Source organism: Acartia tonsa, chromosome 7 (assembly GCF_053477335.1).
Source record: "Acartia tonsa isolate MP-2025a chromosome 7, ASM5347733v1, whole genome shotgun sequence".
NCBI classification, from domain to species: domain Eukaryota; kingdom Metazoa; phylum Arthropoda; class Copepoda; order Calanoida; family Acartiidae; genus Acartia; species Acartia tonsa.
In genome coordinates, this window is record NC_137266.1 from 34,084,732 (window position 1) to 34,100,433 (window position 15,702).

At 32.0% G+C, this 15,702-nt stretch overlaps 2 protein-coding genes across 2 annotated transcripts; both read right to left on the reverse strand.

Moving 5' to 3' along the window:
- Positions 1-1,344: 1,344 nt before the first annotated feature.
- LOC145323634 (cathepsin L-like proteinase) lies at positions 1,345-6,637 on the reverse strand. The gene is made up of 14 exons (XM_080166032.1): positions 6,613-6,637; positions 6,050-6,118; positions 5,081-5,123; positions 4,644-4,719; positions 4,330-4,420; positions 4,086-4,165; positions 3,575-3,673; positions 3,186-3,336; positions 2,861-2,944; positions 2,671-2,735; positions 2,237-2,313; positions 2,004-2,096; positions 1,754-1,811; positions 1,345-1,531 (listed from the first exon to the last, which is right to left on the reverse strand). The coding sequence occupies exons 1-14, from the start codon at positions 6,617-6,619 to the stop codon at positions 1,436-1,438; spliced, it is 1,089 nt and encodes a 362-aa protein (XP_080022158.1). The 5' UTR covers positions 6,620-6,637; the 3' UTR covers positions 1,345-1,435.
- Positions 6,638-8,210: 1,573 nt separating this feature from the next.
- On the reverse strand, positions 8,211-11,651 carry LOC145323636 (uncharacterized). The gene is made up of 6 exons (XM_080166038.1): positions 11,495-11,651; positions 10,755-10,874; positions 10,134-10,220; positions 9,493-9,560; positions 9,104-9,170; positions 8,211-8,781 (listed from the first exon to the last, which is right to left on the reverse strand). The coding sequence occupies exons 1-6, from the start codon at positions 11,498-11,500 to the stop codon at positions 8,416-8,418; spliced, it is 714 nt and encodes a 237-aa protein (XP_080022164.1). The 5' UTR covers positions 11,501-11,651; the 3' UTR covers positions 8,211-8,415.
- Between the last annotated feature and the right edge of the window lie 4,051 nt (positions 11,652-15,702).

The following is a 15,702-nucleotide window of genomic DNA, read 5'->3' on the forward strand; positions in this document are numbered from 1 at the left end:
AGGGGAAAAAAGGATTGTTTCTTGAATCCTTATAATCATAGCTCATAGATATAAGAATATAGAAGATAAATTCCTAATGTACAGTGTGTTTTTTTTTATGAGAACTTTTTTGAAAGCAATTTTACCCCACTTATAGTTATCAGAATTTAATGATTAACGGCTTATTTTCTTCGTTTTTTATAACCATTTATAGAATATTAAAAAAAAAATTCAGTTTTTATTTAAAAAGTACAGTAAAATAAAAAATTCAAAGCCTAGGTGTCAACATCTAAAAATGGTTTTAGCGCATTTTTCTTAAGCTGAAATCTTTTACCCTATAAAGTATCTGTATAAAATTTCAACTCTGTATCTCTCTGTATTTGAAGCGTTTTGCAGCCATTCTTGTAAAGGGTAGGAGATTTGAGCATTAGAAAAATGCGCTAAAATCATTTTTAGATTTTGACACCTAGGTTTTGAAATTTTGATTTTACTGTACTTTTTTATTAAAACTTAAATATTTTTTGGTGTTCTATAAATGGTTATAATAAACGAAGAAAATAAGCCATTAATCATTAAATTCTGATAACTAAAAGTGGGGTAAATTTGCTTTCAAAAAAGTTCTCATAAAAAAACACACTGTACATTCCTAATGATAATAAACAAAGTTACCACATATGTACATTCAAGTTATTGACTGAAAAGTTTGGACACTTAACTAATTGAATCAAATATTTTTTTTTGTAAAGTATTTTAGTCCCCAATAAGAAAACGTTAGTATAAAACTTTGGGTACTAGTGCAAATAAACAGTCCAATGTCCCCTCCCTCCCTGAGTAAATGCATACTTCTGAAGGTTAATTGTTTTATTTTCAATATTTATTGACAACTACTAATAAATCCATAAAATCCCATGGAGGGAGGGGACATTATTGGCATAAATTAAACTAATCATCAATTATTCACTCACTTATCAACAATCTAAGGCAGGCAGAATTTTACGTGTAACTCCATATAACGGTGGAGATAAAATAATAAAATGACATATCCCAGTTTCCCTGATGAATTCTAGAAAAAAATGGTGCACTTAAAGGTAAGAATTGTCTCTATAAGAAAGTTTACCAAACAAATATATTTTTTAAATTTCCTATTTTTAAACTGCAAAATATCTTCTATAAGTATTAGTTTCCTTCACTCTTACTCTTTAGTGTAACAGTTTGTACTATGAAACCATTTAATAGTTTATATAGTATTTTTCAGTAAGACCATGCCATTGATGTCAAAGGTTTGAAACCTGACAAAAATTTAAACAGATATTAGGTATGGTCTCATAATCGTTATAAGCTTTCTTTTAAATAAAAAAAATACTATTGTAAATGCTACATCTTTATTTGCAATGAAAATGCTTATTACGAAATAAAATGTCATACAATTAAAAACCTTCATCTGTGATCAAAGGTTCTATTTATGGAAGGGGAAAGCTCCCAAGGGATAGGAAGAATCAAACAGGATTCCACACATTCCGCAGACTTGCTGGAAGTCATTTCCAGGTCCACCCTGAATAGATAGATTAATATAAATTTTTCATTGTGATCATATCTTGTTGAAAATAGATCGAGAAGAAAAAAAATTCAAATAGAAAAAACGCCTGTATGTTAAAGATTTACGCCTAAAATAAGAGAAAATACTTTCTCAATTTCAGAAACCTATCCTGGGTAATATAGGAGTATAACAAACTTCTGACGGACAAATTTTTTTTAAGTAAAAATTATAGCTTACCACACAAGCAGTTCCACTCATTGGGGTTCTGTCCTCTCCACAAACAACTTCAGACTCCCTAAATATTTAAACAACTGTGCATTGAATGTAAAAAGCTACATGAACCCTTTTTGATATATTGATCAAAGTGATTAATTAATAATTAATACCTGGCTGGTTTTTTAAACATTTCTTCCCAAAGAATTATTAGTAAGCCAATAATTTTAATAATAGACATTGAAATGATTTAGCAGAGATTAAACATAATTACCTGGCAAGTCTAATATATCCATGTTCTCCCCAGTTAGCTCCCCAAGAGTTTCTGACCAACCAATAGTCTCCATGAGTGTCATCAGTTCCATACCTGTCAAATAGATAATTATGTAAATCTAATATTAGATTGATTACATGAAGAAATAATGTCAAATTTTTATTATATTTTCTGATTTAGTTTTTTTTAACTAAATAGGATAAGTGGTTATTATAGATAAAAATGAATCATACCCTACGAGTTGAATAGCATGGTTAATAGAGATGTTTTCATCATAAGCACAGTTGTTGAACACTCCACTTCCATAGAACTAAACAAAACAGTTTTACAGAAATCATGTTAAAACTAGCTGCTACGCCCCTAGAGGCCTCTAGTGGCACTTTAAATGTCTATGTTAAGATAAGCTGTTTATATTCATGTTAAATCAAGTTTCTACAATAATGGCGCCACCCTGCGAGAATATTTCAATGTTTTTGGTATTTTTCGGCGAGGATAGTTGTACACTTCCTTAAAATAGTTATAAACTTTCTCAGGACCTATGAGTAGCTACCCTGTCAAGGAGAACCATATCGCTTGAGCGGTTAGCAAGATCCTTCAGTACAGAGACAGCTAGACATCCTGTTACTTTTTATAAGGATGACATAATTAAGATGACAACACTATTTACCTGCCAAGCAGATGCATCTCCAGCAACAGCCAAAGGTCCAACATTGGCAACATGTTGCAGAGTTGCCTACACAAACATGGATAACTTTTTTGATAACTTACATAGGCAAAGAAACTAAATTTGATTTGAATAAATGTAAGGGATTACAATAGACTTGAAGACCCATTTTTGTAATTTTTAAGTTATCTTTCCTCCAGGTCATTGGCAGGTATGGTGTTGTATCCAGTGATTCCAACTACAGGAGTTCTGCTGTCAAGATCATACTTGCATCTTCCTATAAAGCAATAATATTTGCAGGAATAATAATGCACCTACTTGAGATTTCCAAATAGTTGAGTACCAAATATTTCTTTGCATAGTAAGAATCTGGACTTTTTGCCATTATAATCAACAGAGCATTACCAGAAACTCGTATGTGTTGATATTTTTAATGTCCTTAATTTGTTCAAGCAGTGTAGTATTGACTAAAACTCGAAAATAATTGAGTATGTTAGAATAAATGTTTAAAGTAATACCTGTAATCATAGTAACACCAGACCAGTATGGGTATTCCTTGGCAGTAGTAAGTCCAAACAGTTGAATGTAGCTGTAACCAAGCTGTGGGATAGCTCCCTGACAACCTCCAGAGCCTCCACATTGCATTGTGTTGGGTGTGCATGAGGTGATCTAAGAATATTTAATAAGATAATTGTAAGGTGAATGCTGGAATAGTTATTTCTCGCATCGTATTATTAACAACTTTCTGCAGATAAAAAATGTATAACTATAAGATTAAATCCAGTTTTTTAGCTCTGAGATGCCGAAGGCACGGGCTAAGAACCAGTTCTAATCCACCAGACATTAATCGGTTTCAAATGAATACAAGAAAATATTTTTTTATCTTCACAGTATTCTATTCAATTACCTCTTGAGCAGAGAGTTCATCAATAGTGATGTTATTAAGAGCAGCATAGGATTCAACTTGTTCAACTGTAGCAAAGGCCCAGCAAGATCCACAGCTTCCCTGAAAAAGAAAAATAATATATAATGAAGTTTTTTATAAACATGAAAAATTATATTTTGAAAATTCATTTGAATCTTATAAATATAACACATGAACTGTTTAAGGATCACAATCTTTTACACAGACATAGAAGTTTACCTAAATAGCTAGGTTCTTTACCTGACTTTAAAACTGTGAAGTTCTCTAGTAAGTATTGGATTACTAACCTAAAATTTAGCAAATGCTTTTAGTAGTAAAACCAGAGTCCATTTAATCCACATTAGTAGATGGGTTCTTACTTTCTAATAATTTTTACCTGGTTTTTAGGATCTGTAATGACTCCAGAGTCTCTCCAAACAACGTGAGCATTAAGGTTGTACATATTTCTACCTGGTTCTTGGATACTAGCTTTCCAATATTTTATATTCTATACCTGGTTCTTAGGATCAGTGATGACTCCAGAGTCTCTCCAATCAACATGAGCAGGAAGATCCTTACTGTACATTCTCCTATCTAAAATACATTTCTACTACTATTTTGGTCCGGGTCAAATTGAGTGTAATTCGAAACTAAAGAGCTGAAACTTTGATATTAGCAACTCCTGACTATTTTCTTTTTTCATTTAGTTTTATATTTACTTTTGTAGGTATAGGATCATACAATTGTAATAGTTTTACCAGAAAATTCTTGGCCAGACATGGGAAGCCTCTGGTATCCAGTGAGGGTAGCCTTGAATTCTTCTGCAGTTAAATCAGCAAACTGGGTTACCTGAATTTAAATTTAATTTGAATTTGGGAGGTTTGGTGAATATTTTCACATTTTGCAGCATAGGAATAATAGATAATGCTTGCATCAAAAGAAGGAAAAGGGATAACATAGACAAAAAAAGACATGTAGTCAAAAGTTGCATACACATATGCTATAAAATAACACTGAAGGGAGTTTTAAATCGACATTTATTTAAACCTTCCACACCTAAGATAATATTTACCTTCATATCCCATGTTCTGTATGGGTTTGAGTTGTGTTGGGCTATTTTCTCCAAGTTGGACTCAAAGATTTTGTACCTTCAATTGAAAGAATAATAATTTTTTTGAATAAGTTGTTGTAGAATTGATTTAACTAAACTATATTTAGATACAGACACATAAATGTATTAGTTTTAATATAGTAAATACCATACCTCTTGTATTACTTTACAGACTGACAGACTAAAAGCTAAAAAGACTATATGCTAATTAGGAAAAGATAAAGCTTCCTATCTCTGGTAGCAGTTGAGTAAATTACAATTTAACTACAGAAATAAAATTGTCCTCCTAAGACAAGATTTTAACTGGTAATGGAAAAAGTTATTGAGAATAAAGAATGGGCAGGCATACAAATTACTAGAAATATTAGGATATATCAGCAAGATTAAGAAAATAATACCGTTCTTGTTCTTCCAGAGCATGATAGGATTTTCCATGTGTTGCCTTTACAAATCAAATTAATATTAACATAAACAAGGATGACAACATCCATAATGGAAAGACTAACTGACAAAATTAATTATATAGAAGATGTTCAGTTGATAAATGTGCAACAATTCTTAGAAATCACGAAACTTTTCTAAAATATCAATTAAAAATATTTTTTCACTTGATGATCATTGATACAGAAATCTTCAACAAAAATCATCCAAGAAAATCGCATTTCCCCATAGCGCAATGGACGGATGGACCTACGGACAGACAAAGTGAATTATAGAGTAGCTTCATAGACGTCCAAGGGGGGGGGGGTAATGGGGCGATTACCCCCCCCATTTAAAATTTACCCCTACCATGGGGGTGGCACCCCCAACCATTTAGGATTTTTGGGGGGTTTTTATGAATTTTGGGGGGTAAATACCCCCCCAAAATAAAAAATCTCTAATAAAAAAAAATTTTGCGCGCTTCGCGTGCATTTTTAATACTATATATTTAATAAAAATTTAAATTACCCCCCCCCTAAAATTTTACCCCGGGGGTAAATTTTGGGGGGGGTAAACTAAATTTACCCCTGCCAACAGATTTCAGGGGGGGTAATTACCCCCCCAAGCAAATTTTACCCCCGGGGTAAATATTTTTTTTTTGGGGGGGGGGTAAAAAAAATTTGCGGCGCTCTTCACGCGCCATTTTAACCCCCCCCCAAACACGAATTACCCCCCCCTTAAAAAATTTTTACCCCCCCCAAAAAAAAAGCTTGGACGCCCCTGAGTAGCTTCGCTACTAAAAATAGACTTTTCAGACAAAGAATTTCAGTTGAATCCAACTAATGAATGAGCTACAGATTACAATAGAGTCACGGGTCCATTATTTCATTATGATCATCATTATATTAAATTTTTATGATGCTTTATTGATAATTATTGTTTTGATTCCTTGAATTTAGAGAATTCATCAACAGGGCTACCAAGAGCCAATCCAACAAACAGGGCTACTGCTAAGACCTTTTTAACACACTTTTTAAAGTTATTTATTAGTTACCATTTTGTAAAAAAAAATTGTACATTACAAATTAAGAAATCACTTAGTTTTCCCTTTTTTTGTAGCACATCTTGGAGAAATATGTCCTCTTTTCTGTTACAAAAATTTACAAAAAAAAACAATAAATTATCATTAACTTGTACCTAATATATATCTCATCTATGTATATATTCCTATACAAATAGTTAATTTAACACAATCAAACCTCAAAAGAAAGGAAAAAGTGTAAAAAATCATACAAATCAATATCCCTTAATTTAGATATTGTTTTTTTGCATTAATTTCTCTTAAACTAACATTTTTGGGGCTTGTAAATAAACTATATGTAAACATTCTAATCCAAAAAAATCAGTTCTGTTATCTTTTTTGACAGATTTATGACCAAATCTATGACTGAACATACATCAAAGAAACACACGTAAGTTTTTACAAATTCAAACAATAAAAATATGTTTTCCTTCATGATAAGTTGATGGTCAGGCCAGAACTAATACACCAGTTATCTTTTATTCAATAACAATACAGAAATATGTCCTTCATTTTCTAAATAACTTCAAGAAGACAGATTTCAAATTTCCAATAAATACATAAACATTATAGTAGATACTAAGGCCAATCCGTACATTATTTTTTGATGGAGGACGGGCTGTTTTTGTATAAAAAAAAGGTTATATCATCTAAGAACATTCACAAGTAAAATTAAATCTTATTATGATATAATGACAATAATTTTGCAATATGTAATCTTTTCAGCCAATAATTATAATCTACAGAAAAGGTAATTTTGTTTATCATGCTTGGGGGGGGGGGTATACATCAATTTGTATTATCCATTAAAATTAATGTAAGGAGGTTCTTTTCAAATAAAACAGTTTTTATAAAACTTATCTTTAAAAGAATAAAAACAGCTTATCTCGTCAAAATTTGTTTATTTCATATATTAAATGTTAAATACTCTAGTTTTTTGTTGTTAAATCATTTATGTAAAAGTAAATAAATGTAATAGAATTGTTTTTAAATTGCTGATAAGAATATTCCATGTAAAAGAAAATAAATATGGGAGGTAATTCTCTAGAAAAATTTAAGCACTTTAAGAAAATATGTAAAATTTAAACTCTTAATTTAGAGAAAAATACCAGGAATAAGGTATAACCAACAAGCGAAATAAATCTAAAATGATATTTGGGGTTAGATGGAAAGGTCGTCAATTCAACTTTGTATAGATAGCTAGATAGGATGTTACAATTAATATATTGTAAAACAATTACGAATATGCGATAAACACAAAGTGAAATAGATAAGTATAGTAGTTAGATATATATGTTAATAGATAGATAAATAAAGAAAAAAAATTGGGTTGTTTTTTGATCAAATTGACTGAAACAAAGTGTTTGACACAGTTAAATTAAAATTTTAAAAACCACGAAACCTCTCCGTAGAATATGGTGGTTGCTCGAATTTTGTAAGCAAATTTCTCGTATTCATTCGAATCCGGTGGATAGGAACCGGTTCTCATCCATACGAAAAAACTATGTCTAGCATCGTATTATATCCAGCTTTCTACGAATAAAGAAATGTACAATCATAAGATTAAAGATTACGATGCGAGAAATAACTATTATAAAACTCCATGATTAAAGCATATTCAGTAGCGTGTACAGGGTTTTGAAAGGGGTATCCAGGAGACCAGAAACTTTTGACACCAAAAAGAGGGTGATGTGAGCAGGGACGTCCAAGGGGGGGTGAGGGTAAAGGGTGATTACCCCCCCCCCCCCCCCTAAATGAATTGGAGGTGCCGTAGGCAGAAAAAGCATGACAATTATATACTGTAATAATGAGGTACACTTTTGAAAGCATTTTAACTGCATAATCAAATATGTATTTCTAAAGGTTTCCTTGGACGTTTAAGCACAATTTAATAAGCAAATCTTAAAAATGCTTACAAATTAAGTATCTTGCTGTATACTTAGAATTTAAAAGAAAAGTGTTATTCAGACTAGATTAATATACTGATTTTTAATCGAATTTTTTATGCAATTTAAAATACAAATATATAGATTGGAGAATTATTTTTATTGAAATAAATAAATAAATAATTTAATTTTAAAGAATCACAGCATTTCAATTTGAAAATCTTCTCAATTTTTGAATCGTTGTAGGTACTGAATTGATAGATAGATGATTTCTGCGCGCAAAATCTATCACAGATTTTTCAATGACAAAAAAATGGTGCCAAAAATCAATCAATCAATCATAGACTTAACCGTGGTGGTAGGGCTTGTGCTTGGTGCAGTGCTGGGTGGGGAGGGTGAGGGTGAGCTGCTCGCAGCTGGGCTCTCCCAGGACAATCTCCTTCTGGTCGACAGTGTTGGTGGCGTCCTGGAACTTGGCAACGTTGAAGCACTTCTGCTCAACCTTGTCCTCGCACTTGACCTCGGTGATCTCAATGGACTTGGTGACGCAGACCTTGTTGGGGGCGGGGTAGGCTAGGGCGCAGGTCTCCTCCTTGGGCTCAGTGACCAGGGGCACTCTGTAGGCCTGGGTCTGGTACTCCTCTCTGCAGTACTCGTGCTGACCATGGCCGTAGCCGGGGGTACCGTATCCGGATGGGCTGCAGGTTGTTACCTAAAAAATTAATATTTGAAGGAAACATTCGAAGAAAATTTGAAGATAAAAAGGTTTTATTTCCTGTTGTAAAGCTTTATGTTAATTATTTTTCGACATTATTTTGAGGAAAAATATAATTTATACCAGCCATACTGCCCTTTATTGATTTCCATCTATAAAAAGGAATAAGGAATAAAAAGATGAAAACACTATGATTATGATATTAGGCTCTAGACAGTGCTTAAAGGTAAAGCCAAAAGTTTAAAATTAATTTGTGATTATTTTTCTATACTTGACAACTTTTATAAGTAATCTCCATTGTTAAAATAAGTTTGAATACCTTCATTGTCTCGCTCTTGTCAGCATATGTGACCTGGGTGGTGGTGCAGGGGGCAGTCACGTCCTCTCTACAATCAATAATATCAATTATAGAGTTGCTGTGCTAAAATTAACAGCAATATGAATAAGATGTAAAAATCACGAAACCTCTTTTAATTAAATTCACTAAATGACATTAGTCTTGGGATAATGTATCATAAATTAATTTTCTATAAAACATTCTGCCGTTGTTGCTGGAAATTCTTGGGGGTGTAAAGGGTTATAGATTAATATAATACTTATTGTCCAATGTCAATTTCCACCCTTTTACATATTTTTAAATCGCTTAATTATAAAAACTGTTGATACTTATGAATTAGAGCCGTTTTAGAGATTTAAATAACACGTTACCTGGCATACTCGTATGTGCAAATTTCTCTCTCAACAATGGTGGAAGTCTCTTCACATACAGTCAAAACCTGGATAGACAGATAATTAAGTAGATAGATAGTAGAAAATACTAAGGTTTTTTTGTCTGAAGCTTAAGATTTTAAAAACTACTGAATGTATAGAGTTCTCCTTTCAAGGAAAGCTTCACATATGTCTTTAATGGGTTTAGACTATTTTTTTCCTTTGGGATAGTTTTAAGCTATTTTTTTCAGGTCCCTTCCTACCCGTTTGAATGCAGATACCCTAGCTAGATTCTAGGGGCGCAGCTGCTTGTTTGTTAAATAGCATTACTTAGATATAAAGGATATATTTCGATGAAATTCACGAAACATTCAATTATGTTAAGCCCAATAAATAATCAAACTAAAATATTTAGCACACCTATATCCCTATAGGTATACATTTTTAACCCCACGGGTTAATCTCTCTTGGAAGATATGTATACCTTACTTTTAATGAAAGTCAAAATATTGTAAACTATGGTAGAGTTATAAATTTGAAATCATTTTGAAATTGGTTTAAGAAACTAGGAATATAGGAAATGAGAAGACTATCGATGTAATCAAAGATCAGCCGTACTACCAAAACTGAATATTGTTTACCTCATCGAAGCAGTAATCGTTGTCAACGACCTCCTTGACGGCCAGGGTGACGGGGGTGATCTGCTCGGCAAAAGCGGGAACACACACCTAGTAACAACAATTTAATTAAAAGTCATTCGAGAAAAAAAAATTTATTACTGTAATATATTTTATTATCAAAGAAGTTGTTTTAATTATGAAACTTTTCAAATGACAATAATCTAAATGAAATTTGTAGTTTACAATAAAGATTTAGATAAGGGGGTTTTATCAGTTATAACACAGAGACATACGGACAGACGTCATACATACCATTCTTATAGAATAGCTGCGCTACAAAGAAAAATAATGCTACCTCGGCGTATACAGAGTTGTTAGTGTATGTGCATGTGTATTCAGGCTGGTACCCATACCCGGGTGGTCAGCATTTACACACACAGACATACAAACTTACCAAACTTATAAAGTAGCTAAGCTACTAAGAAAAATAATGCTAATACCTCGGCGTATACAGAGTTGTTAGTGTCTCTGCAAGTGTATTCAGGCTGGTACCCATACCCGGGTGGTCAGCATTTACACACACAGACATACAAACATAACTGACTTATAGAGTAGCTAAGCTACAAACAAAAATAACGATACCTCGGCGTATACAGAGTTGTTGGTGTCTCTGCAAGTGTATTCAGGCTGGTACCCATACCCGGGGTGGTCAGCTACAACACAGGTAGCGGCAGCAGCCAGCAGCACGAGATTTGAGATAACCTAGAGAATAGTTATGAGTCGTATTCTTTTGAAAACTTTTTTGTTCATGGAAAAAGTATCTTATAATATACATTCCGGCAATGTTTGATCACATGGAAAAACTTGAATTTCTTTCTTTACTTCAGGAAAGAAGAGAGTAGAATCAAAATTTGTGCCTTGTGATTATTAAATTGGCAGAATAGTTAGGAAACCTATTCGATATGTGCAAGTGCATGTCCAATATTAAGAAAAAAGATTGTTTTGAAAAAGTTCTCAAAATGTAATAGACACAAGATATTTCAAATGTAACTGCTTTTTATTAAACTATTAATGTATTTCAAAATATTGTTCTTTAACAATATAAAAATTCACAAAAACAAATATGTGGTTTTTGGCTATATTTATATTAATACAAAAATAAAAATTCCTAAAATATAATAGTATCTTGAGGATCTCTTTAATATTCAATACAAAAAGAATATTTCGGGTAATACTCTTTGTCATTAAAGTGAATTATATACAAGCATATTTTAACTATATGATATAAATTATGAGTTTTAAAAATGATAATAAATTTCTAGAAGATTATTTTTATACTAAGAGCTTTCTTAAAAACTACATGGTAGAAAAACTCCTCTTACCTTCATTTTGATGTTCACTGTTTGGATTCAGCCGATCCAATGACGCAATCTTACCACCCTTTTATAATTTATACGCATTTTGCGTCACACACACACACTTACGCTGAAGACGCTTCTCCCGGCGGCCCACACGCCCCTTGGTGGTGAAGAAAAGTACATGTTATTGTTGCGTACGCAATACGCAAGTTGCAATGCGTATTTTCTACGCAAAATATTGTTGTACTGACTCGGCTGTCTTTTATTTGGTGTTCTTATAAAAGTGAGAAAAAATTTTTAGCAAAATTTAGATTATTAAACATACTTATGTAAAAATAACAATATTTCTTTAGATAAGTTTTCGAGAGAAAAAAATAATAGCCATTGTTTGGACAATCCTTTCTGATCATAGAGTAGCTTCGCTACTAAAATCTGAGAGGCTAATTACTATACAATTTTACTTGCGTCATTATAAAAACAATTTTCTTTGTAAATTGCGTACATATGTTAAAAATGCAACGTCTAGCTTAAATATATATTTATATGTATATATATTCTAAACGATAAATATGAATTATACAATAGTTTTTAGGGTGGAAAATTTATGCTTTAAATGTAGGGCCAGTAGCTTTCAGATGCCGTTGCCTTTTTAAAAAAAGTTGTTTTAGAACAGTTTTGGATTAAAATCAGAATTTCAACGGACAAAACTGAATTTGAATTTTATCTTGTCGTGTTATATAATTGTTCTATTTCTATGAATGCAAGCTTTAAATGCGTTGTATTTTTGTGGGGATTTGGCATATGTTTTCAGGCTAGCAACACTTGAATCATTTTGACATGTAATTTTTTTGGTTATTTGGACACCCATTTATGATATGTTAGATTTTTCATTATTGAATTTTGATTACTAGGACGATTAGGTTTGATATATTATAAGCATATGTCAATATCAAATTTTGTATAGAATATTCTGATTCTTTGATTGAATTTTAAATAATTTATTTCAGTAATAAATTATAAAAATAACCATAATATTTTTAAGTTTTTAGACAGACAATTTTATTGCCTCTAAATTTTAAAGTTATAAAAGTTTAAATTTTACTGTTGAATGAATGAATTTTCATCTGATCTAGTCAAAATGTATTTTTCAATGCTTATTCCTATCCCTGCTTAAACTATTTTTATCTTTTTTGCTTTTTTCATCTTTCTTTCTTTCTTTCTCAAATACTCATTTAATTTTTTCTTTGCCTGGGGGCGCGTACTGACTTCATGAAAGTCCTGTGGTCTAGTAAATAGTAATACGTGGTGTGTCCACAAAAAAGGGAGTTAAATATTGACTAAATGCAAGTCCTATGTATAGTAAATAAATTATACGTTGTGTGTCCACAAAGCAGGCAGGTAAATCCTGACTAAATGCAAGTTCTGTGGTTTAGTAAATAAATTAAACACGGTGTGTCCACAAAACAGGGAGGTAACAACTGACTTTTTGGCAGTTCAAATTTTATAAAATAATCATATTTGGTGTGTCCACAAAACAGGGAAGTTAGTACTTCTTCGTGAAAGTCCTGTTTTAAAGTAAATAAATATTACAAGGTGTGTCCACAAAACTGGGAGGTAAATACTCAATACTGTCTTCGTGAAAGTCTTGTTGTCGAGCAAACAAATTATACATGGTGTGTCCACAAAACTGGGAGTTAAAATAAATTATATATGGTGTGTCCACAAAACTGGGAGGTAAATACTGTCTTCGTGAAAGTCTTGTGGTCGAGTAAACAAATTATACATGGTGTGTCCACAAAACTGGGAGTTAAAATAAATTATACATGGTGTGTCCACAAAACTGGGAGTTAAAATAAATTATATATGGTGTGTCCACAAAACTATGAGGTAATTACTGTCTAAAGTCTTATGAAAGTCCTGTGATCTAATAAATAAATTGCTAATCATTTATTGGTCAGTTTGTTCATCCCGTATAATAGGGTTTGGGTAAAGAGGATTGATGGAGGATATTGTTATTTTAGCCGGCTTTGAGTATCACTGTACATAAAAATCTGGTGCAACATCCAAGTATTAATATATTGATTGATTTGTATAACACTATCAAAATTAATTTTAAGTTGTTTATTAGCAGATGAAGGGGCAGGTAAGCTATATTGCTGAAAAAATTAGCATCTGCAATTATTCAAGACGATTTCTCTGATCTATGTGCATCAACTCTGTATTTTTTTTGGTTTTTTGTACTCGTTTTCTTTAAAGTTTTTAATAGTTTCTGCTTCGCCATTTTGTTGTTGTCATGCTTGTTCTTTTAGTTTTAGAAACTACCAATTTATTAATTTTAATAAGCTTAATTGTACAAATACTTTTTAGTGGCCCATAAGCCGTTGCTTTTATGTAAAGCTAGTCAGGGACGTTAAGGGATAAGTAAATGGGAAACAATTTAGAATCGAAGTAGCTGCCAGGGACTGAGGTATAGTAGAATGAAAGATAAATTATTTTTCCCTTAAAGTCTAATTGTAAAAATATTTCATTGGCAGAAGAGGGAAACAAGGGTTTTCAATTAATGAACAAAATAATATCCTTTTAAAGATGCTTGCAGAATGTGGGTGGATGAACCCACCCTCTCTTACATCCCTCTATGTGCGCTAAAAGAAAAGAAAAAATCCACGAATGCTTTGAAATAAAATCCTCTAAAGACTTATCCATTGATTCCGTGACTTTTATATACAATATACTTTGTAGTAAGGCGGGGCCTAGCAATAATTGGAATCTGTGGTGCCTTCTCAAAGAGAGGTAGAGAGAGAGAAAGAAAGAAAAAGAAAGAAAGAAAGAAAGAGTACATGCGAATTAATCTGCAAAATATGTATTGTCAACGCGTGGTGTTTTGGGCAGCATGGGTCTTTTGGGAAAGAAAAAAAAAGAAACATTACACAAATAGGTTGGAATAAAAAAATTCCCCTAGCATTTTTATTTGCTCAAAGACAGCATTCTGCTATTCATATCAACTAATCGCTTTACCCTTAGTCTCTACGTGTGGAATGATCCATTTATAATTTGAATAATCAAAAATGAAAATAAAATAATCTTCTTTTTTTTTGGGGGGGGGGGGGGGGGTAATCCTTTCGGAAAGATGTCATTAGACTCGCCCTGAAAATAAAATAAAACCAACACAGGCCCAGTAGGTATATTCCCTGAGAAGCAAAACTTTGTCAGTTCAGCAGTTACCAAGATCTTAAGCATCAGACGGACAGATATACATCCTACTATTATAGATAAAAAAAACTCCCATAATTATTAATTACAAATACAATACAATTAACTTGAGGGGGGAGGGTGTTCTGACGTGCGACAAAATTATGAATTATAATTGAAACTGTCCAAAGACAGTAACACTTAAAATACGTCTACTATAAATATTAAATACAACTATTTTGGTCCAACAACAAAAAGTGATTTCGACTTGGCTCCAGGGCGGGAACAAGTTTTTAAGAAAAAAAATACTTAAAATAGGCAGACAAAGAGTTTAAATTAACATATTAAAAAATTTAAATTATTATTAAATTTATTTTTTAAGGAATAATAAAAAACATCCTATGAAAATAAAAAAAATTGAAGCAAAAAACATCGAAAACTGTGGTCCAATTTTTTTACGCTTTTGAGGAAAGCTTCATATAATTATAATAATATTTATTTCAGAATCTTCGAATAATGATACAGTATTGCATGTTATAGGTTGGTAGCCCACTGGCTTCCCGAAAGACTGATGTCACAGTGGATATAAATCTTGTGTCAAAAGTCCCGATTACAATTTCATACCATAAACATTTAATTATAATGGTTGATTAAACTATTTATTGTCTATTTAATATAATAAACATGTCAGATTACTACAGAAAAAAATAGATTTGGGGTTTTTCTTGGCCTCTTTTTAAACCAAGTAGACTGTACTTTTCAGGAAATATATATACTGAATCTGTAGAGGTTTTAGGCTTAAAGTTGGTTGGTGCGGGTTAGTTTGCCCCTCATGAGAAAATTATGATGTTGGTGACATTAAAGATGATTTGATAAAGCAACATTTTTCAACAATTATTGATTATATTTTGGGATTCTTTGTCCCCATCCTGATTTTGACTGGGATTGGCTGGCAATTTTCACGCGACCGCCCTTGTCTTACTCTGGAACAAGGACAGACATTCTGTAATTTTGATTTATTTTTATTGTTAGAGATTCTATAA